The sequence below is a fragment of the Caloenas nicobarica genome, chromosome 4 (assembly GCF_036013445.1).
Source record: "Caloenas nicobarica isolate bCalNic1 chromosome 4, bCalNic1.hap1, whole genome shotgun sequence".
Classification (NCBI taxonomy): domain Eukaryota; kingdom Metazoa; phylum Chordata; class Aves; order Columbiformes; family Columbidae; genus Caloenas; species Caloenas nicobarica.
Genome location: NC_088248.1, coordinates 70,207,256 through 70,230,243, shown reverse-complemented (window position 1 = coordinate 70,230,243; position 22,988 = coordinate 70,207,256). Strand labels below are relative to the sequence as shown.

The following is a 22,988-nucleotide window of genomic DNA, read 5'->3' as shown; positions in this document are numbered from 1 at the left end:
GGGTACCTCAGGGAACAATTCCCTCCCTGACAGCTCAATAGGCTCCCAAAATTCAACATTGTAGACGTGCTCATCATAGACCCATTCTGAGCTCACCTGACCTCCCCTTGATTCCTGTAGGGCCCAATCTAGATGTAATTTGATTACATCATTATTCACACTGATAGTTTCTGGCTATCAGGTTTGGATTTATTGGTTTTTCTTAATATAAGATGGAGGAGGTACCATCCTGAAACAGTTGCTACTGAGGGACAGCAACTCAGTTGCGTCTTCACCTGGTGAGATTCACACCTTGCAGTGACATGCCATTAAAGAATGCTCTAACTGCAGGCCACCCCAAAACAGCAACAAAAAAAACATAATTCATGATTTCAGAAGGAAAGCAAACATGAACGTACTTGCTATTCTGTTTAGAGTACTCAGGTGAGAATCATAGATCTTTGAATTTTGTCCCTGTAGTTAATAGTAAGAAACAGAATTAAACAATCACTAAGTAAAAAACAAATATCCCCCAAATGGGACTGAAATAAAGCAAGCCCTTTACCAACTGAATGTTCTGAGAAATCTGCAATAAAATCATAGCGTCATAAAAATATGGTTGTGAGAGAGACTAAGGAGCCACCTCAGCTGTCCTTGGAAATATTTGTCTAATTGTCTCATTCCTTTCGGCGGTGGAAATTCCACAGTCTTCATAGGTAACCCATCTCCGTATTTATCTACCTTTAGAAATCAAAAGATTTCTTTAATTGAAACATCTCTTAGAACAGCGTAAGTCCATTATGCTTAGTTCACTCTCTACCCAACTCTCTGCAATAACCTTTTATAAATTTGAAGACTTTTATCATGTTTTTCCTAAATCATATCTTCTCCCAACTAAACAAATCCCATTATTTCAACTTCACAATATTTGCTGAACAGAATCTCAGTTGCAATATAGAAAGTCTAACCTTGCTTTGTATTTCCCTAGGTGGAGAGAGATGTAGAGTTGAAGAGTCTAAGATTTAAAAAGTTGAACAGAGGTCTCCAAGCACCTTAGCTCTCATGTAAAAGCTGGGCATCACAGCCACTTGGAAAGAGTCAATCCTGCTCCCTTTTTCCAAAGAACACTACCTATCTAGCACGTATCTTCAGGTATGGACTTTGGACCACTGGCTGTTCTTGTTCTGTTTCAGCTTTCTAAAAGGAGTTCACATGCAAACTTCTGTGTTTAGAATTTCTCATTAACTTCTCTTAGATGGCTCTGCGGTCAGCACATGGCCTTTTTCACTCTTGGAGATGCATACTTTAGCACTGTACATGGAGCTTGGCAACCCAACGTTGGGTTTTGTATCCTATTTCAGTTTCAGGAGCCTAAAATATAGGAAGTAAATGTAATTTGCAGATATCAGAGACATCTGTATTAAACACTGGAACACTGCAACAACATCTTCAAGATTAAAATGACTAAGCTCGTTCCAGAGCCATAAATAATACAGCTGCATTTGTATGGCCGTGCTGCCCTCATGACCCTCGATGGAGGTACCTGTGCTCTGCTGGAGGCAGCTGAGCTCATCACAACCAGGGATCTCCAGTTCTCTAAGGCAGATTCTAAAGCAGCAGGGACAGGACTTATCCAAATATTTAAAATAGAGCTTAACGCTTGAGCCACAGGAACTCTGAAGCAGCACTATCCCAGTTCAAAAAAGCACTCAGGCGGGAAAGTAGGCATCAGTCAGGTAGGACAAAATTACATATATATGGTGTGCTTAAGTGCTTAGCTAAATCAAGACATTTTTCCTGGATTTTGACCCAATAAGTTCAATATGAGTATATGCTATGACAAAGGAACAACAGGCTACTGAGAAGGGTGATAAATGAACAGTTTGAAAGAGATTAGTAGTCACTGTACCTCCCATTAAGAAAGAAATTACAGACTACCCAAAAGACGGTAAACTTATTTTTCAGCCTGTCTTTGAAAGTGATTTTAAGATATGGCCATCAATGGCATTTTAAATACCATTACTTTTTTATTTACTGTGTAAAAACTAGGCTTAAAAATGAGAGCAATTTCATTTTGAGATCTCTTGTCATTTGGATGTCTCATGGCAGTTATGTCTTTCGGCTGGTCAGAGAGCTGCCAAGACAGCTCTCATCATCTCCAGCACCGGGATGACGATTTGGATTTCAAAGGACTATAACTGTCACAGGACATCAAGACAATATAACACAAGGTGATCTAGCAGGTAGCTGGAATCCACTATATCATGAATTTTCAAAAGTTAAGGCAAGCCTTGAAACTTTCCTGTTCAGTAGCAAGTAGGTCATAACACAGTACTTGCTGTAGGATAATGCTGGTAATAGCATGTGATCATCGTTACAGACAGGACAGGATAACAGTAGGAATAGTACTAAGCATATACCAATGAACACTAAAATCTACTTATGTCATCTTAATTTTAGCTGGGGGAACTGTGTTAGATGACTAGAAAATAGAATCATAGAATCATTTCAGTTGGAAGAGACCCTCAAGATCATCGAGCCCAACCATAACCTAACTCTGGCACTAAACCACGTCCCTAAGAACCTCGTCTAAACTCCTTTTAAGCACGTCCAGGGATGGTGACTCCACCACTGCCCTGGGCAGCCTGTTCCAGTGTCTGACAAATGTACAAGGCAGACATGAGCTTGGAATTTTCACTGACAAAAACAGCCAATAGAAGCAAATCTATTGCAAAGTGGCAAACAGACACCATTTTTATTTTATTCCATCAATTCCATGAAATTTATTCCCGTGTGAAAAAAAGCACTTTAAAGATAAAACACATGAGAACAAACACGACGTGACCCAGAAACTCACATTAAGTGTCTGGGTAACACCAGCTTGGTAACACCAGTTTGTTGGGTTGGGTTGCACATGATACTGAATTTCAGCATGAAGTTTAGTACCTCCATTCAGCCTTCTGCTGTAATGTAGAGTCATAATTTGGGTTGACACATACTTATACATCTCTAAACTGCACTGTTGACCAGTGTAAAGATTGTATATGAACGATGTTTAATAGAAACACAGATCCAACAGGTTTCCCAAGAGACATGCATCTCTAAGGTCCCGGGAATAGACTGAGTCACAATAGAGCACGCCTAACCAAATAATGAAAGGAAAGCTTTTATGCATAAGAGATCTTAATTCAATCAGAAAGTCATACAGTCAATCTCTTTGCAGAAACTGCCCACCATGTGTATTTGTTGCCAAATGTTATAAAAAGCCTGTAAAGGTTTTTCAAAAGGCTGGATTTCAGACAGAAAGCTTTAGCCTGAAGGACAGGCTAAGGAACACAGGTGCATTTCAGTAGAGAAGCCACTAAGCTTAGAAAAAAAAAAAAAAAAAGTGAATAAACTGGTATAAAACTTGGCGGGACTCTGGGGTGTGGCTCAGATTTTTGTCCAATAATATATTTGTCCAATAATATATTCTTCACTATTTATTATTTAATATTCATTAGTCCAAGGATTTTAGATGCAGAAAACTTCTAAAAGATACCAACTGACATGCATTCAGAAGCTGGAATTCTATCAGACACTGATATTAACTTTTTTCTTCTGGTAGGCAGCTTCAGAAATGAATTCATTCTTTATAGATCTCTTAGAGAAAAAACCCTTTTTGTCAAGGTTTTCAAATTGTTCAAAAAGTGTTAGAAAAGATTTACAAATAGCGACAAAGCACAATTCCTTCAAACAGAATAAACCATTTAGTATGCCACTTGATATAGCACTTGCACAGATTTTAAAGGATTAAGACCCAGAGAAAATCAGGAGGTCAAGAGGAGATTAAAAGTTTGTTGTTTATTGAAGCTTGTGATTTTCTGTCTCCTCTTCGGTGTTAAATAAATAAGGACAAAATTCCAGCACCCAAGGTGAGTTCACTAAGAGCTGATCCCATAGGAGGAACTGAAGTTGCCAGAAAAAATACCAATATCTACATGTGAGGTGGCCATCCCAGACACACCTTGTTCTCAATAGTAAGAAGTCAACACTTGTAATGCACGATTGATCTTATTACACAAGGAACATCAACAATAGGTCAAATGAACCTTTCCAGGTATATAACAGATTTCCAAGGTTAGATGAGATTAAACACTCCCTTTGTGTTTCTGTAATTAATAACAGTCATAAATAGATTTGCTAGAAAGTTACTTCCATGCATCGGCTTTCCTGAAGCTTAAAAGAAGAGTCAGCAGAATCATTATGTAATGATTTTGTAGACACACTACGACAATTCTGTCTGATAAAAATATTTGCCTGTAATATTTCATTAAATTTAAAGTTACTGTGTAGCAACTATAAGAGGTTGACGGCTGCCAAGAGCTGTGAGGTTGCTGAATAGAATGGTATTTCTGGAGCCTTGCCCAGAGCTGAGACAAAATTTGACTCATCTTCATGCATACATTTGCAATATACCTCCAAATTAAAATAAGGATTTAACTCCATCACGAGGTTCTAGTGATATCACGTTAGAGCTAAGAATTGATCATAATGTCCACAGAAGCTTCTAAGTGACACCAAAGATAAAGCTGATCTTTCCATAGCTATATTCGCTGGAGTGTTTGTGACCTGGAGTTGTGTTCTCCCAACAATGCATATGCTTCAGCACTGATTCAGTTGTCAGTAGTAGGATAATTATAATTTGAGCTCCATTTTGTTTCTTTGTACTGCTTCAGAATATATTAGCTAATATTGCAGTGAGTTGAAATACTGTGGTTGGGAAGGCTACGTCTGCAAAAATTTAGAAACTGTAGGATAGGAATTGAGCTAGATCAGGACTGATGAATTCATCACATCTATTTTTGCTTTCATTTTCAGCTCAAACTTCCAATAAAAAATTGAGATAAAAGACAGAGAGGAATGAGAAAATATGAAAAGTGCATGACATTTACAGGACATCATTCTGTTCAGTCTGCTTATAAGTTATAGCATTTTATTGAATCTTTGTCTGACCTATCTGTTCGAACTGTAAGCTTCTTGACGTGCATCCTGTCACTTATTGAATGCTCACGCACTTTTGAGTTCAAGGGGCCTTCCAGTCTCAAGTAAGATTTTTGGGTGTCACCATGATAGAAACAGAAATAAGAAACACGTTTAAATAGCTAAGTAACTAATACCCCATCTTTTTTTGATAGTTCATCTTTTGCTCTGCTGAAGAGATCAGTAAATAATAACCTATGAATGGAGATAAGAAATATTATTCTTAATTACTGAAGTACCACACTTTCCAGGTATCACATCGTCCATCAGAAGATGGAAGCACTAAACTCTATGAGTTCAAAGGAACCCTACGACTACTAGTCTGTCTGTTTCTTGTACATACATAATTTGATTCCAATACTCCTACCGGATAACCAAGCAGGTTTCAAAAAATGCTTTTACTTCTATGGAGAAAAGTTGTTCTGCAGTTTTTCAGATGGATAACCTACTTAACAGCTGCTCTGGATTTTTAAAAAGAATTGGTGAACAATAACACAGTATGAACTGTTCACAATATATTATTGCACCAGTTATAGTCACCAGGCTCATACTGGTCAGTTGGACTGCAACATTTTGACATATGATAATTACTGCAATGGAGAAGAAAAGGCTGAGAAAGACAGAAAGGAATTATAACTCATAGTGTTAAGACAGTATTAACAATAGATACTGTAGCAGAATCCTGCATTTTGTTATTATTACACAGTAATACAATAGTTTAAGCTATTCCTACTATTTTGTCTAAGTACTGTTAAAAAAATCCACAACATTTTCTCTTACCACTGAGAAGCCAGTGAGGAAAAGATATCAGTAGTTTCAGGTTCTTGGAACAGTTTCAAAAGTTCTGGTTCAGATGACAAGTCAGCAAGGATCCTTAACTCAATATGGGAAAAATCTAGAAAACAGAGTGTTAACATAAATCTATTCTCTAAAATAAAAACATACCTGCATTTTAACCAAACTATCAGAAAGTAAATGCAACCCTGGACTGTTAATTTCTTCACACCCAAAAATCCAGATGCCTGTAAAAAGCTTATCCTGAAGAAGTTGTATTCCAGCCACAGATCACAAGGTGTCTGATTATTTCATTATCTTCAGGTGTCAATTAATCTTATTAGCTCTTTGCTTCTATCAGTAAGCCTTACATATCATCCACTTCCAGAGCACACTAAGGAGTATACATCATATAGCAATATTAATTGATCCTAAGGGATTTGATAGCCTTGTAAAATATAACGTCGTCCAAAGGAGAGGAGAAAGAGAGCTGACAGAACTGCAAACATTAATATGTATGATAATAATAATCTATACTATCTTACCTGCTGCTAAAAATGTGTATCCTTTTTTTGAAACAAACAATGTTCTTGGGGAAATAGTTACTATTTCCTCTTCTTTGCCTAGAGAGGAGACAGACATTTAAGTCCCAAACTCCAGTCCAAAAATATTGTGTTGCAAACCACAGGAGGTTGTAAATGACATACCAAACACACAACTAAAACCATACAAATGGCGATATAGGCAACATAGAAGAGCACCAACTGCCAGCATCGCAATTATTTAACTTTATCAGTCATGTACAATGTCTTCATCTCTGCCATCCTTTCAGTACTGCTTACTTCTCCTCCTTTTTCAAAACCAAACCCTTCCCAAAACGCCAGCTAACAAATACCAACAATAACTAACATTATTCACAGGTCACTTAAAGGAGGCATTCAAATAAGGAAGGGTCTATAGAGATGAACTAAAAAATATATTTTCTTTTCTTTGAACGTGCTGCAGTACTGTGCTAGTAATCAAATTCTGAGTTACAGGTGGTAGGGGAATGCAATGTTGAGAACATACAGCTGATGTAGGCATCCAAATTCTAATGACAGAAATCCCCTAAATATCACAAAGCAATAATGTACATTGACCAGGTATTAGAAACTCAGTGCATCTGAGAATACCACTTGTCTTGGTGTGGAAAGGGATGGTGGTTTGAAATACAACAGAATTAGTCCCATCAGCGTAAAAGTGTAAAAAAGAAGTGCGTCTTGATACAGGAATGAAAAACTTAAGAAAGACTTTTTTGAGAAGCAGATATCGTAAGATCATTAGCAAAACTGATGGGACTGTTTGCAGAAAGGCCCATGTGCCACAGTCATGCACAGCAGCTCAGGTTTACACGGCTGCTGGTCACACATTTTTAAGAACAACTTTTTAAAAATACTTATAAAAATGACTCAGGTAGATAAAACAAAACTGCAATAAAAGTTTTACATTGTCTTCAACAGACTCATGTTTTATCATCTGTATTATTCCAAATGCAGGCAGTGAATAGCTGTGAAAAGTCAAACCTGCCATTAGCCGAGAACCAAGTGTGACAAATGAGCAGCATTTCCTAGCTATAGCTGCAGGGGTTGTTCAAGGAGAGTTTATGCTGGCAAATCTCTCTTATATTTGAGTTTACTCTTGTGGGTTCCTCTCTTTATCACTTGTGTCATGCTTTTCTAGACTTTACTTTGATTCTCTCTGAATCATCTGCTTTAAATCTGCTTCTGTTATCAAAAACAACACATCTAACTATTGGTGTTTAGCTGTGTTTGATTAAAATGACCCAGCTTTAACACCTCCTCAGGAGAAGCCTTATGAGCTGAACGCACACAAAATCACCTCTAGGATATTTCATGGGATTAAAATGCATAATTTCATCTGGAAAAAGGAACAGTGAGATAGTCAAGAGAAACAAAAAAGAAATCTAAGAGTCTGTGACTATTTAGATCAGTGCTGAAATGGCACTTTTCACAGGAACAAACAGCAAAAAGTAATTGGTTTAAATGATAATGGATAACTAAGCATCAATAATCTATTCTTTAATGCTCAAGCTATTGCTCTGCTTTAAAATCTAATATAACTTAGTAAAATAATTATATAAAATTGCCTTTTCATGTTAATAGAAACATAGTTTACCTTTTATGTACTGTTTCTTTGTAATTCTAATGGGATGTTTAGAGATACCTTGAATGTTCTAAAAATAAGAATTAAAAATAAAATGCTTAGTAAGTTGAAGTTTATGCAAACGTGTTTATGAACAGTTTATAAGCAGCATAAGAACATTAGTGATACTAATGCCAACAACTTTTTCCCACATGATAAATAAGATTAACCACTTTGCCTTTCAAAGGAATCTTCACACTTCTGTACCTGTACTTTTGAATATTTGCTATTCCTTGAAAATTGGAAGCTTGTAAGAACAATTTCTCACTGGCAGCATCTTTCCAAATCCTAATCGCTGGCTGCACCATAGAACTTTATTAGTAACCAAACAAAAATAATTTTCTTCTTATTTTAACCTGTGTTTTTTTATATATGGTGCATTACTCACAAGAAAAGAATGTACATGGACCCTGCCTTAAGCTAAGGGAACAGATTCTTCTTCAGCCTCTAAAAATTTTTCTAATAATCTATTCGCACTTTTTTTGAAATGCATGATAAAATAAAGAAGGAGTTCTCTATTAACTACAGCACATCAGTCAAGGTTAAAGGTGAGAACTAAGTTTATCAACAAACATGCAGGACGAGAAATAACAGAAGATGTTTCTTTAAAGATCTGTGTTCATACACCCCCAGTAAAGCAAGAAATATGACACACGATAGCTTCCTTCTGTTATTTTATGTCATCATACCTCTTCATCTAGAAAGGTAACACACGACAAGAGATAATGTGTATCAAGCTCAATTTTCATAATTCCATGCAATTTTTAAGTGGTTCAAGAATTAGAAGAGCATACTAATATTACATAATACTGTGAATTCAGGAGATGGGAATAGTGCCATATAATTTCCAAATCAGAACAATCATTTTCTATGTAATTTTGAACTCAAAATTGCTATTTTAAACTTGAGAGGGATGTAATCACACTGCAAAAGCCATTGAAATTTAAAGCAGTAGTAAAAGAACAAAACCTACGAAACAGAACTGTATCATTTCCAGTCTTGGTATCAGCCTTAAAGATCTACAATCAAAAGTATTAAAGTTGAACACCCACCACAGCACCATACACAGGGACACAGGAAACTACTACTGAACATACATAATATTTTCACAGCGTGGGTAAACTAGGAACACTGCTCTCGATCCATCAATACGAAGTTTGACCCAGAAGAAACCCTTGCCATCTTTTGTACTTTACTCTTCAGTTTCTAGAAACATTTAAAAATACAGCTGTGGTGACACTTACTGTAATGCTAGTAACCATATTTTGAAATAAGTGGATATTTAATCTGTGCACAAAAGTACCATTACTATCAATAACTTTTGATTTGTATCAATAACATGTTGGGGAGGATTGGTGCTTGTTTGTATGAATAACGTGCAGTTTAAATGGAAGCCAGTAGATCCCTATGTACCTGGATATGAATGTGGGAGCCTAATTTTACACATTTAAAAACTAAAAATCACAGCATTTTAATTCTGACTTGAATAATTTCAATGGTAAGATCATTGTATGGACTTTTCTTTGGGCTCTATACTGGTACTGACATATACTTAATAAGAAAACACCCAGCACAGGTCAAACAGTTGTTTATAGTTACTGCCATTGATTATTGTTCCTTAACCCATTATCTTCAAAATCCTGAACAAAGTGAAATAAATAAGAATTTATTTCAAAATCTATCTACAATGGTAAAAATAAATCACTATATTGCCATCTGGTTTTCACTGACAGCATATACAGAAAGTCTGCTTTTAATGCAATTTTAGAAGTGTTACTAATAATTCTGAAAAATACTAATTGCAAGTGCAAACTGTACTTTGACTTGTTAATTAGTTAACAACTCACAGTTTGAATAAATCTTCAGAAAAAAAGTAACTCAAGAAACATGAAACTGGTAATGCTCATCTTTAAGCTATTGGAATAGCTTAATAGATTCCTCTCATCTAATTTTAGACGTCTTTAGGTGAGTTGTTGGCCTAAACTGGCTGTCCAGAATTCCTCTACAGGCAGCGGACAAAGATTCTTCAGTGGGTAGTTCAATCTATCTGTATATGACATATACTTATAAACAATTGACCTAAGATTCCCTTGGTGATAATGTTTTCTAAGATTTAGATTATGAAATTTTACAAGATAAATTTACTTTAGATATTTTAAAGGATGCAGAAATAAGGAGACAATCTCAAGAGTCTTCCAAATGGATAGCTTTCCTCTGCTTGACTTGAAAATTAGGTGACAGTTTTAATGGATGAAAAACAGAAGATTGATGTGGCTTTGGTAAATGACTATTACCATCTTGGACTACATAATACAGCCTGTATTTTTGCTTTTATGTATTTATTTCAAGTACTTTTCTGCAAAATCTTCAGAGATCTAATCTGAGATAGGACTGTTATCCCTTATTGTTGGAAAAGGGCATTCACACCTTGTTAGAAGTTACAGAGAAACAAAATTGCTCTCTCTGAACAACAATGCTCCAATACCAAGAAGGAATATACTGGAAACAGTGTGATGGAAAAGCCAGTTGTGAAAGTTAAATATTAATACTTTCAATTTTTTGAGTGAGGGTAAAAAAAAAAAATAAAATCAAGCTATTCTAGTGGATGATTAACAAGAAAACCCTAGCACTGTTTTAAAAAAAAATAAATAAATAAAAATTAAAAAACCCACCATAATTCAGAATTCATTTCCAGAGTTTCCAATGGTTAGAAGGATAAATGAAGCCAAGGTCTCAGTTTCAATTACATTTGAAAGGCTGTGACGATCAGGGGAGGTTCTTGAGTACTGGAAGAAAGAAAGTGTCTTTCCTTTCTTCCAAGAGGGTAAGAAGGACGATGCAGAAAATCACAAGCCAATGAGCCTCTCCTCAGTTCCTGGGCAGGTGATGGAGCAAATGATCCTGGAAAATATTTGCAAATGTATTAAATCAAGAAGATGATCTGGGGTAATCAGCATGAATTTACAAAGGGGAAATCGTGCTTAACCAACGGTAGCCTTCTGCGATGAAGTGACGGTGGATGAAGAGAGAGCAGCAGATGTTGTTTACCTTGACTTTAGCAAGGCTTTCAAAACAATGTCTCATAAAAGCCCCATAGATAAGCTGATGAAGTACAAGCTGGATAAGTGGACAGTGATGCGGACTGAAAACTGGCTGAACTGCCAGGTTCAAAGGATTTTGATGAGTGGCACAAAGACCAGCTGGAGGCCAGGCACTACTGGAGTTACCAATACTGCTCAACACCTCCATCAACGACCTGGGTAACAGGACTGAGTGCAACCTCAGCAAGATGGCAGACAATGCAAAACTGGCAAAAGTGGTTGATACATCAGATGGCTGCTTGGCAATTCAGAGGGACCTCAAGAGTCTGGACAAATGGGCCATCAGGATCTCATACAGTTCACAGTCTGGAAAGCAGCTTTGCAGAAGAAGAACTGTGGATCCTGGTGAAAAACAAGTTGAACATGAACCAGCAATGAGCCTTTGTACCTAGGAAGGCTAATGGCATCCTGGGCTGCATCAGAAAAAAATGTTATCAGCAGATCAAGAGAGGTGATCCTTCCACTCCGCTCAGAATGCCTGGTGGGAGGGTGTAAAGATGATGGAGCCAGGTTCTTCTCACTGCTGCTCAGTGACAGGACAAGAGACAGTGGTCACAAACAATCACAGGAAATTCTATTTAAACATAAGAAAAAAACCCCCACTTTTCAACTGTGAGAGTGGTCAAACATCAGAATAGGTTGCACACAGAGGTTGTGAAGCCTCAATCCTTGGAGATATTCAAATCCTGACTAGACATGATCCCAAGAAACCTGCTCTAGTGGACTGTGCTTTGAGCAGGGTTAGACTAGTCTATCTCTAGCGGTCCTGTCCAAACTCAACTATCTTGTGATTCTATTATTCTATTTTTATAACATTACTGTAACTGATTAGTCTATGTATCATCCCAGTAACAACCCATTGCCTTCTCTCTACTTCACATGATTTCTACTGAGATAGAATTGAAGTCTTCAACGGTATGAGGCAGTGGAAAGCCACAGAAAGACTCTGGTTTCATTTCCAAGCATTTTTAAATTTGAAAATACATATATTATATATATGTATAAATAGATATGAAAACTAGACTTTTAGCATAACATTAAAATTCTAAGATTAAAGACAGAAACAAACATTTTGCAGAAATTGCAGTCAGGTGGTGCATCATGTTGTAAAATGCAAGCTCTGAGAAAAATAATTGTATTGTCTCAACTATGGAAAAAGCATGAAAAAATGAACATGCAAGCTTCATAAATAATTTTGGTAAACCTGCAACACAATTAATATGAACTACCTGATTGTATAAATGGAAATTTCCATTTTTTTATGGTTTTCATAGAATCATAGAATTATTTATGTTGGAAAAGACCTTTAAGATCACCAAGTCCAACTGTAAACCTAACACTGCCAAGTCCACCTCTAAACCATGTGTCTAAGCACCACATCTACATGTCTCTTAGATACCTCCAGGGATGGTGACTCCACCACTTCCCTGGGCAGCCTGTTCCAATGCTTCACAAGCCTCTCTGTGAAGAAATTTTTCCTAATATCCAATCTAAGCCTCTCCTGGCACAACTTGAGGCCATTTCCTCTTGTCCTGTCACTTGTTACTCAGGAGAAGAGACCAACACCCTCCTTGCTACAACCTCCTTTCAGGTAGTTGCAGACAGCGATAAGGTCTCCCCTCAGCCTCCTTTTCTCCAGCCTGAACAGCCCCAGCTCCCTCAGCCGCTCCTCATCACACTTGTGCTCCAGACCCCTCACCAGCTTCGTTGTCCTTCTCTGAACTCTCTCCAGCACCTCAAGGTCTTTCCTGTAGTGAGGGGCCCAAAACTGAACACAGGATTTGAGGTGCAGCCTCACTAGTGCTGAGTACAGTGGCACAATCACTTCTCTGGTTCTGCTGGCCACACTATTCCTGATACAAGCCAGGACGCTCTTGGCCTTTTTGGCCACCCGGGCACACTGCTGGCTCATGTTCAGCCGGCTGTCAATGAACACCCCCTGATCCCTCTCTGCCAAGCACTTTCCAGCCACTCTTCCCCGAGCCTGTAGCGCTGCCTGGACTTGTTGTGACCCAAGTGCAGGACCCAGCACTTGGCCTTGTTGAACCTCAGGTCATGACTGGTAGAAAGCTGAAAAAAACCTACACTCTTACAGCTGTACCTTTTCTTTATTCATCTTTTTGTTGTCAGTGAAACTGAATATACAGTTCCCAGTTTGATGAGTTTATTCTCAATCAGTTACACTTTCTGTTGAGCTTTCTATTTCTGGTATCCAAAATTCTACATCTACATTTGCAATTGCTTTTTTATTCCTTCCTGGGTTAAAACCAGTATATAATTTTGGTTCTCTCAAAGGATTAGAGTATACAGATATATATTGGATAAACCACCTTTGATTCAGGAAAGTTAGACTTCAGTCAGTCACAGAGGCTGGTGGTACATTTTAATAATTTCTTCCTCTATGTCAAGTAGGGTTGTTGATCATATTTCCTATGTTAAATTCCCCTTTCAGTTATTTATATGGATTCAGCTAACCCATAAATTGCTATTTTTTGAGCAAATAACCTCAGTCAACTCTGGTAATTCCCTAGAAACAGATGTCTGTATGTGTATACAAAAGCATCTATAGCCATATATATATATATTTTTTTTTGCTAGAAAATGGCTCATTAATCTACTAACTGCTCAGATCTGCACTTCTAAATATCTATGGAATATGTCTGTCTGGAGACCTACACACTGCAAGGAGGGGAACAGGAAAAAACAAAATGAAAATACAAATACAGAAACAGTAAGTTACTGAAATACATGGGAATGCACATAAGTGGCCGCAGACTATTCTATGGACATTTGATTCTGATTAATTCCTGCATTGATCTAAGCACTTATTTAAAAATAGGAACAGACACAAAACTTACTACTTAGATAAGAGCATCCATTCATCAATGTATACAGTATGGATGTGTCATGAGGAAAGATCAAAAGCAGCCAAGGAGTCAGACTGAACAGATCTAAGGAAGCAGTTACACCGGGTAAAGTTATGATGTTATAAATCCTTTGATGTGGTGACTAATCCACCTGCTGTTACACTGAGGCATAGTGCACCAGAGTAAAATAAAGACAATAGAGGAATTAAATATTGTCTCGCTGTGACTCCCAATGCCAGCAAATAGCAAAAACTAATTGCATTTCTTGTAGGCAAGATCATTTGCTGGGACTGTGATCTTGTCAGATTTGATTACTCTAATAGCTATTGCTTCAGGAAATCAATTTTTTCCTAATACTTGAGAAAAACAAAGATTTTTGTCTTCTGTTTGAAAAAAGTTGAGAGTGACAAAATCCTAGTTTATCTCATGAAATGTAGCAAACCAGCAAAAACTGAAGTATTACAAGTCAAAAAGTTTCTGGAGTTTCTGTTAATATCTTCTTTTCCATAAAGTTTACAAAAATAGTCAGTCCACAACTGTTCTGTTTGAACAAGAACTCAGCTATACACAATGAAACACAAAGAAATCTTTTAAATTCATGGCATCCGTTTGATGATTAGCATTGTATTACTTTTGGAGCAGAAGTAATACTTTGGTCTGTAAGACCAGACTTCATTAAATGATAATAGGTAGTTGACACCTCCTTTGAGCTTTATATTCTATATCTCTAACTACTTTTTCCCCTTTATTCTTGTTGTGGATTTTTTCCCATTTATTTGCTTCTTAAAAATTTTCTTGCTCATTTTTAATCTTTTTCAGTTCTCTTTTGTTGCTCTACATGGGACCACACCTATTGATAAATTGTGCTCTCATAGCTCAGTTAATCCATTTGGAAAGAAATGTAAGTACAGGTTCAGTGAGCTACTTCCTTAACCATCAGCACTCTGCTTGCTCCTTTGTTAAAGGCCAAAGCTGCTGGGGAAATAGCAAGGGAAACTGCACACTGCCCAGAGGAGTATTCTTGCAACGCACAACAAGACTTCAGGCCCTGAGGGCACTCACAACATCAAATTCACTCAATTTGCCTGTCACCTCCAAAGCTGGTGGCAACTCACACATAAGAAATTACACAGCAGAAATTTAAAAAAAAAAAAAAACAAACCAAACAAAAAACCAAAACAAAACACCTTCACAATTTCTCTTTTGGAAAATTGTCATATTTAATTATTGTCCATAGCAGCATTTATTTATTGCTGTAAAGGAACAGCTATTTTCCGTGACTTCTATATTAGACACAATTTCAAGACAGTCTGAAGATCTGATTTTTAAAATACAGCATGTAGCTCAATAAACAGAGAAAGAATGAAAATGAACGAGGTCACCATAGCAATATGAGCCTGGTATGTGTGTGTACATGCAAATCTTGACTTGTCTGCAACTGCCACCTAGTGGCTAGTTACAAATGAAAGACACCTATTTTCCTTCTCAAAAAACACAGAATCATACAGACTTCTGGTAAAGGATTTCTTAATTGTTGGAACCAGTTACTGTTTTTCAGCAGCGAACAATCATTGAAAGGTAATGCACTCCCCTCTTGCCTTACCCAGCAGCACAGAATTATCAAGGTTTTAGATGTCAGTCAAGTGGGAGACACAGAAGTAATTAATCCAATCCATACAAGCTTAGGCAGCTTTCAAAATGAAAACGAGGGAAGAAGAAAAGGGCAACCAAAAATACTGACTTCTTAGTTTAGAGAGCTGGCCATAGCTTATTTGATTTCCTATGACTAATCCTCTTTCTGCCATATTCTTCGAAATTTGGATCTGGCAATGACCTCGGGTAACACCATTTGCAGCAGCGCATGAGAAAGGACTTGATAAGTGATTTTCAGAAAAATAAAATTTTTTTTTTATTTTAAGTTATTGATTTGACATGTTCTGTGACAAATCATTTTGTCAAACCATGGGTTCAGCCCAGATGCCTGGATATATACTGACAGATAACTGACCTTTGCACTGCAAGCAAGGGAGTTTGTATATAACACAACTCTACGCACCTTTGAAAGAGACAAAGACCACTTTTATTTCCCATATATAAACTAAGTTTAATTACTTATTTCATTTTCCTGAAAGAAAATTATACTCAAAACATAAGCTCTGTTAAACTAATGTTCATTAATATGGGAGGCAATTACACTCTGGGATGAACTCCAAGAAGATGTGATTTGGTTTTGATGAAAAAACAGGACTAAGACATAGAGATAGCAACCTCTTGAGTGGCATTTTGAGCTAGTAAATTTTGTACTAGTTGTATATGAGCTGTATATTACAGCCTTAAAATAAACAGTGTCAAGTGAACATTGCCCAAAAGCACAAATACTAGACCTTTAAAGACATGAAAAATGACAAGATTTACAGACTGAGGAAATGTACTTTCTAAAGAAAAGATGTAACAGTTGTTTTATGAAAGGGTAAAATTTAGCATCTCAAACAACATTGTTCCACATACTAAGGAATTTACTGAACATATGTTAGCAGGGAATTTCTCTTAAAAGGCTACAAAAGACTGTGAATAGGAGGCTGACTGAAGGAGTTAAAGGAAACTCAAATAACCAATGTCTCTTTCTTTGCTCACACTGAGGAAAGGACAGTTCTTTATTTGATAGAAGTGGTCCTTAACTAGAAGGTCCTAAGAGCCACAGCCAGCAGACGATCATGTTTGCGCAGGAGAACCAAGGACAACAAGGCCACGTGGGAGTCACAAGATGACCTCTGTCCCGTTCCATCCTCAGTGACCCTTACACAAACCAGTATTTTTTTTTCTTTATCTTTCTTCCAAATCAGAGCGCATCCATCTTCAAAACTGTGGGTGAAATTTCCTGATATTTTATGAAAGGATGATGCGGAAATAAAGAATTGGCAAATTTTCTACTCATTGGCACAGAAAAAAAATAACTGTCAGCAGAGAAATTTGAATGTGATAAGGATGAACAGACACAGAGATAATTTTCCTGAACTTCTTTGGGATGCCTATGACAAAGCTTTTGAAAATCAGTACTGTCTGAAAACTGGACCATCCAAGAAGAAGTCTCTTTTGCTGAAGTCTCTTCTGCTGTACCTAACTTCTGATCTTCCCCTATAAAGCATTCTATTTTTATCATTCTTCATTTCTGTCTCCTTTTTTTGTCTTGTCAGAACTCTTAGATTTTTTGAAGCAGTTTTTGCTGACTGAGATACAGGAGAAGCACAAGGTACAGTAGAAGAACACTGTATAGCAAAATAAACTATTTAAATACTTCTGTTACATTAAAACATAATGAAACCTATGCTGAGATCAGAATTTGACTTTTATTTGTCCTTGAAAAAAGGAATTCAGCCATTAGAGGAATACACTAACACCTCTCACTTTTGAGAGTTTGTAAAACAAGATATAACTTGTATGCCTGAGATTTTTTAATTCTTTTAAGTTGTCCTCTCGGAACATAAGTCTCTGAGCTTTCAGTGTTTTTCCTAAAAGTGTGTATCTAAAAATTCCACTAATGGAATACTTCATATGAAGAATAAAAATATCTTCAAGCAGAATTTCTAAAATCTTAACTCACAACAGGTACAAAAAGACAACTTCATAACAAACAGGCACACAAATAATTAAACTCATATAAAGATCATAAATGCATTTCTGCACATTGCTGACAATTCGATCTGAGCAACCGTCTTAGGGATGAGAAGAGTGGAATCCATAGGCCATGGGCATTATTTACCTCCTCAGAAGGGAGGTGCAACAGCTGTGGTCACGTTACAACTTCAGGGAATGCTCGTGTACACCAGTCTCAGGTATACGAAAAGTGCTCAGCCAGGAGTTGAAATTTGCACAGATAAACACTGAAAGAACAAAGGCTGTGATAGGTTACAAGTGAATACCACTAGTATCTTGTAACCAAAATACCATGCCAACATTGCACTTAAACTGTTCGAAAATCACATGGAATCAGACAATGAAATTCCAAGAGACACAATACAGTGTATAGATTAACTTCTGTAACAGTATACTCTAAGTATAGACATTACTATAATTACTTCACTTTAAAACACCTTTTAATTCGTAGGTAGTGAAAGCTACAGAGCTAGAACGCCACTTGGGTTGATCAAAGATGATGCTAATTTTGTTTCTTCCTAGCTATGTGTTCCAGACACATTCATATTGGAGAAAGATAACCTGGCAGTAGCACTGGCTGTATTCCAGCATGGATTTCTAAAATGTGACCAAGACACAGCTTTGGCTTCTACCTGCAGCATTCCCAAAACGTCACTAGCAAAGGCCATTCAAAGGATAAAATGAATCAGCATATAACCAACTGCTTTAACAAAGCCCACTCAACAGCAGCAGGCATTCAAGTGCTGACAATTTAATTTATACATAGTGTATTGAAATGTAGTATCTTCAAGTTTTAGTGAAACAAGTGGAAGCATGCAGTGCTATCATCTCTTTAGCACAGGAAAATTTTACAGCAACTATTTTTCTCCCAGTTCTACAAGCCTAAGCTTCTCTGAGGAGCTTTTTGCCAGAAACTAAAGGAGAGTGAAGGAGGAACTCAACCTCCACAGTCAATATTTCATAATTTGCTAAAAATACTTTAGTTGATACTGTTCTGAGTTGTAGAGAATATTTAAATTTTGAGCTGTTAATTTTAATTACTCTGTATTTCTGGGCTTATGTTTAGTTTGTAGAAGAAATAATGACCAACTCCCTATCTTATCCTGCATAAATAAAATGCAAGCATTTGGTATGTTGATTCCTGCACAGAAGAAGATTTATATCGGCTACACATTATCTTTCTTTATATACATACAAAGATAATCCCAAATAGCAGAGAAGTTATATACATGATTGAACTGCTCTTGTTACTACAGTATACACGCATATATCATAGAAAAGGATACTATGTGTACTCCAGATGTTAAGAGAACAATGGTTTATGATGCAGAAACCTTATTTCTGCATTTGGATATTAAATCAACACGATGTTCTGGAGCATCAGACATCAGTGTTATGATATGACTTTTCACCCTCTAGTTGTCACACCAATAACTAAGAATATCCTATTGTAATGTTAATGTAGTGTAAATTTTCATCACGAATGCAGTTGAACTAAAGTCTTGTCAAAGTGCTCATTCACTCATTTTTCAATAAAATTTCCCTATCACAAAACAAAAGCTGTGATGAATGAGGAAGAAAGAAAGGAAATTGAGAGATTGTCTCTAACATTGTAAATGTGCTTTCTTTAAATGCCAAAGCCTTCACTAAAATATACTTCTAAAAACACAAAGCAAGAACAGAGATTGTAAAAGCATCAAGACTCTAAATACTAATAATATGAGGTACTGTTTTAGTGCTATTAATGCAGTCATAATCAGCATATGACTCAAGAGTATTGGAATAAATATACTGAAAAGAAACATTGCACAGAAATATGTTCTGAATGCAAGAGATACTCAGAGAACAGAGACCAACCATAAGAAATAGCATTGCACACTCTGACTTTCTCTAATAGTGTATTAGCTCATCGGAGAGATAGTTGTTTGCACTGACTAGAAAATATGACACTAAATTGCTTTGATGCAAAGGTCCAAGACAACACATAGACATTCTCATCCCTGTTAAGACAACCTACAATTATTTTAGTGAAGGCCACATCAGAGCATACTTACCTAAAAATGGTGTGTTCATCTAGGTGACATTATAGAAGACTTTTGACAAGACGTTTTATATGAACCTGTAATACATCTGACTTGTCTCTATCCCCAGTGCTTTCCAATAAACACACTTTTTTAAAAAAAATAGGAAACACACTCAAGTAAGGATCAATGCAAATGCTAAGACCCATACTGTCTGTCTTTTTTAAGTCAACATTCGTTTCAGTAGGACAGTGTATGAAAACAAGTTTACAAAAATTATATTCCTACTAGTGGAGCTTCAAAAGCAGCCAAAGCATTGGTACATTTCTAAAAACAAAACAGAACAAAACAAAAAACCGCTAAGATGTGATCACATCCCTCCTCCCAGACTTGGTGTCTGGCATCTAACATTCCATCAGCTCTGCCAAAGCCGTCTACAAGCTGCGAAGGAAAGGATGCGGGAAAAAACAGGACACTTCAAATTTGTACTGCAGCTCACCACTATTGAAACACCTTGTAGAGCATCCTCTTTGTGCTGGAATCCAATCATGACTATATATTTCCAGAAAGAGTGCTGGTAGCATCACAAATCAGCCTGTAGCCTTAATGAGGCCTGGGACAAAATGCCTGAAATTTGAGAGCTGTCACAATAGTTTTGACAGCATGATTCTGAGAGCCTGCCTTGCTTGGTGTGCACGTGTGGGTATCCAAAGGTGTAAAAACCTACAGGGAGGGTGTCGTGACAGGGAGACAAACGGGCAGCATCTCATCCACACTGTCCACAAACAACCCCAAAAACTATTTGAAAACTACATTTGAGTTTTATCTTAGAAAGAATTAGTCCCTTCACTCCAGAAGACAGCCCAGAAGGGAAGTAATACAGATAATCAGAAAAAACTGGTTTGCTGAGTTAATTGACAGAACAGACTCATTTTTGATGGCAATTGCTCTAGAATGGTTTCTACTTCAGGAGATTGGCTCTCCCATTAGAATGAAAACCAGACGGGTATAATAATTTGTTATTCGTATTCCAAACACTATTAGTAACACACATTTTCTAATAAACAAGCATGCAATTCTCTATCATACATTCACTATCATAAAACATTACTTATATCTGTTGGATAGACTGAGGTATATTCAATATATCAGGTTTTTTATGGTCCTTCTTTGAGTACATTAACATTCAACATACCCTCATTAGTTTCGCTTTCAAATTACATTCCTGCTTTCCAAATTAAAGGCTAACATGCTTCTTTGATTGACAGATTAAATTGTCTTATTTCTTTGCCTTTTTGGAGAAGCTGGTAAAATAATTTTTCCTGGGGAGAAACAGGAATGGGTTTTTTTTTCCACTTAGTCTGAGAAGGGAAAAAATTATTTATCTTCAGCATAACTTTTTGTTACTAAAAGGAAAGAAATGCCCCCTGAAGCCCACCACTTTATGCTTCTTAGCTTAATGATACAAACATCTTCTGAGGTATAGAAGTGTAATTCATTAATAGCATTTCAGTTCTTTCTGTTGAAGGAGCCTGAGGGAAAGAAAAATTAATATAGAATATCTGATTCTAGCACTGAAGTTTACATCTTAAACCAAATTATATCATCCAATTATATGAATCTTTATATCCTGAGTTAGGATTTCTCTCTGTTCATTCTGAAAGAGGCTTGATCTTAATTGGCTTTATGCCTTTCCACTTCTGTCATGACTTATTTTTGCTTTAAAAGGTGAGAGGCTGGAAAGTGGTATTTCAAGGTAGGTTTGGAGAACATAAACAAGTCTTTATGAATATAGTAAATATATTTGACTTACATAATATATGAGCAATATAATAAAGGAGTATCCTAATGTAGACAAGACTAATATATCTATAAAAATTAATTAAAAATAACATCTTCAAATAATAAACCTAATTAGTTTCCCCTAAGAGTCAAAAGCAATCCATCATCAAGTAGAAAAACTAGCCTACGTATATATTACAAACTAATTTTACTGAAGAATTCTAGTGTTTAGATTTACTTTTAGGTTTGAGATACACAGATTCTCATGGAGTAGCAAACAGTTACAATGCTATAGCAGGAGACTACAATTTCAAATGTGTCCCTGTTTAATGATGTAGTACATTATTATCTAACACGTTGTTATTTGTGAAAAAGGCATTAATGATGTGGCACACGTATTATAGAAGAAACCAAATGAGAAGAAATCAAGTGCACAGTTAAACTAAAATAGATGCATACATCGAGAGGCACTGAAGTAAAGTTCTACCAAGAAACCTCCTCTAAGTTGCTGCAACATAGAAGTCATAAAAATTCATGTGAATAAGCTTATCTATTGAGAGAAATCCACATAAAGCCAAGAATATACACCATCCATACATCAGACGTGGATTTGTCTGAAAGAAAAATCACAGAAGAGTTTATCTGAAAAAGAAATCCTTTTCTGTGCTCAATGTCTGATCATTTCCCCTTAAACCTATGAGTAAATCCTTCCTGGACTCCATTTAATGCCTGAAAGAAAAGAGGACAGATAGATCCACTACCTTTACAAAATAAATGAAAGCTAAAAAAGCCTTTGTTTGGAACCTCATCTCCCACAACCACTGCAGCAAATGGGATTTTTTTTTTCTATTTGAATTCTCACTTCATCTGATTTACACTTCTCTTTTGCTTTAATCACTCCTTAAAGCATTTTAAAACACAGTTAAAAATAAAGTACCTCAGCAAATATTCAGCTAAAATTTGACATAACATCATAGTAATTGCAAAAACATCTACAATATTTATGATTTCTGGCAAGAATCTTCCCAATCCTTTAACACTTAGTAAAGTGACTGGGCACTGCAGTATATCTCCTATATCAATAAATGATTCAGAAACAGATGGTATAAGTTTCATAAATATTTCACACAAAAAAAGCCATGCCAATGTTTTCCCTTATAAGGAAAATCCAGCCCTAAGCAACCCCGGGTGCTAACTTTAGCAGCATTATTTTGGAGAAAAACAACCTTTAAGAAAAGTAGATTTCCTGCCATTTTTAGCATGATGGGCCAAAGGTCACCTTGTGTTGTATGGGGTTGTTCAAGACAGCTGCCTGTTCAGCTCTGACTTGTAAATGCCTGCGCATCACACCAGAATATTTAGCAAACTGTGACCTTCATGATCACCTTTTCCATTCTCTCCCATCGCTTTCCCCCATCCAGGTGCATGAGAAGTGGGAGCAGCAGTAACGCTCCTGCATTCCGCCATTAATTCAGAATCCTAGACACTGCCTTTTACTCAGCAAAAAGCACAAGCACTTCCTCTAAATTGTTTGATGATGAATTGTATGGAAGTACGTACCATGAGGGTAGGAAGGTACAAAGGAA

General features: G+C 36.6%; 1 protein-coding gene across 1 annotated transcript in view; it reads right to left on the bottom strand.

Moving 5' to 3' along the window:
* POLN (DNA polymerase nu) overlaps positions 1-22,988 on the bottom strand; it is a 99,499-nt gene that overhangs the window by 50,792 nt on the left and 25,719 nt on the right. The window contains exons 15-17 of the mRNA XM_065634469.1: positions 7,951-8,008; positions 6,321-6,398; positions 5,782-5,896 (exon numbers count right to left, since the gene is read on the bottom strand). Of these exons, the coding sequence (XP_065490541.1) occupies positions 5,782-5,896; positions 6,321-6,398; positions 7,951-8,008 (251 nt within the window). The remainder of the gene's footprint in view (positions 1-5,781; positions 5,897-6,320; positions 6,399-7,950; positions 8,009-22,988) is intronic.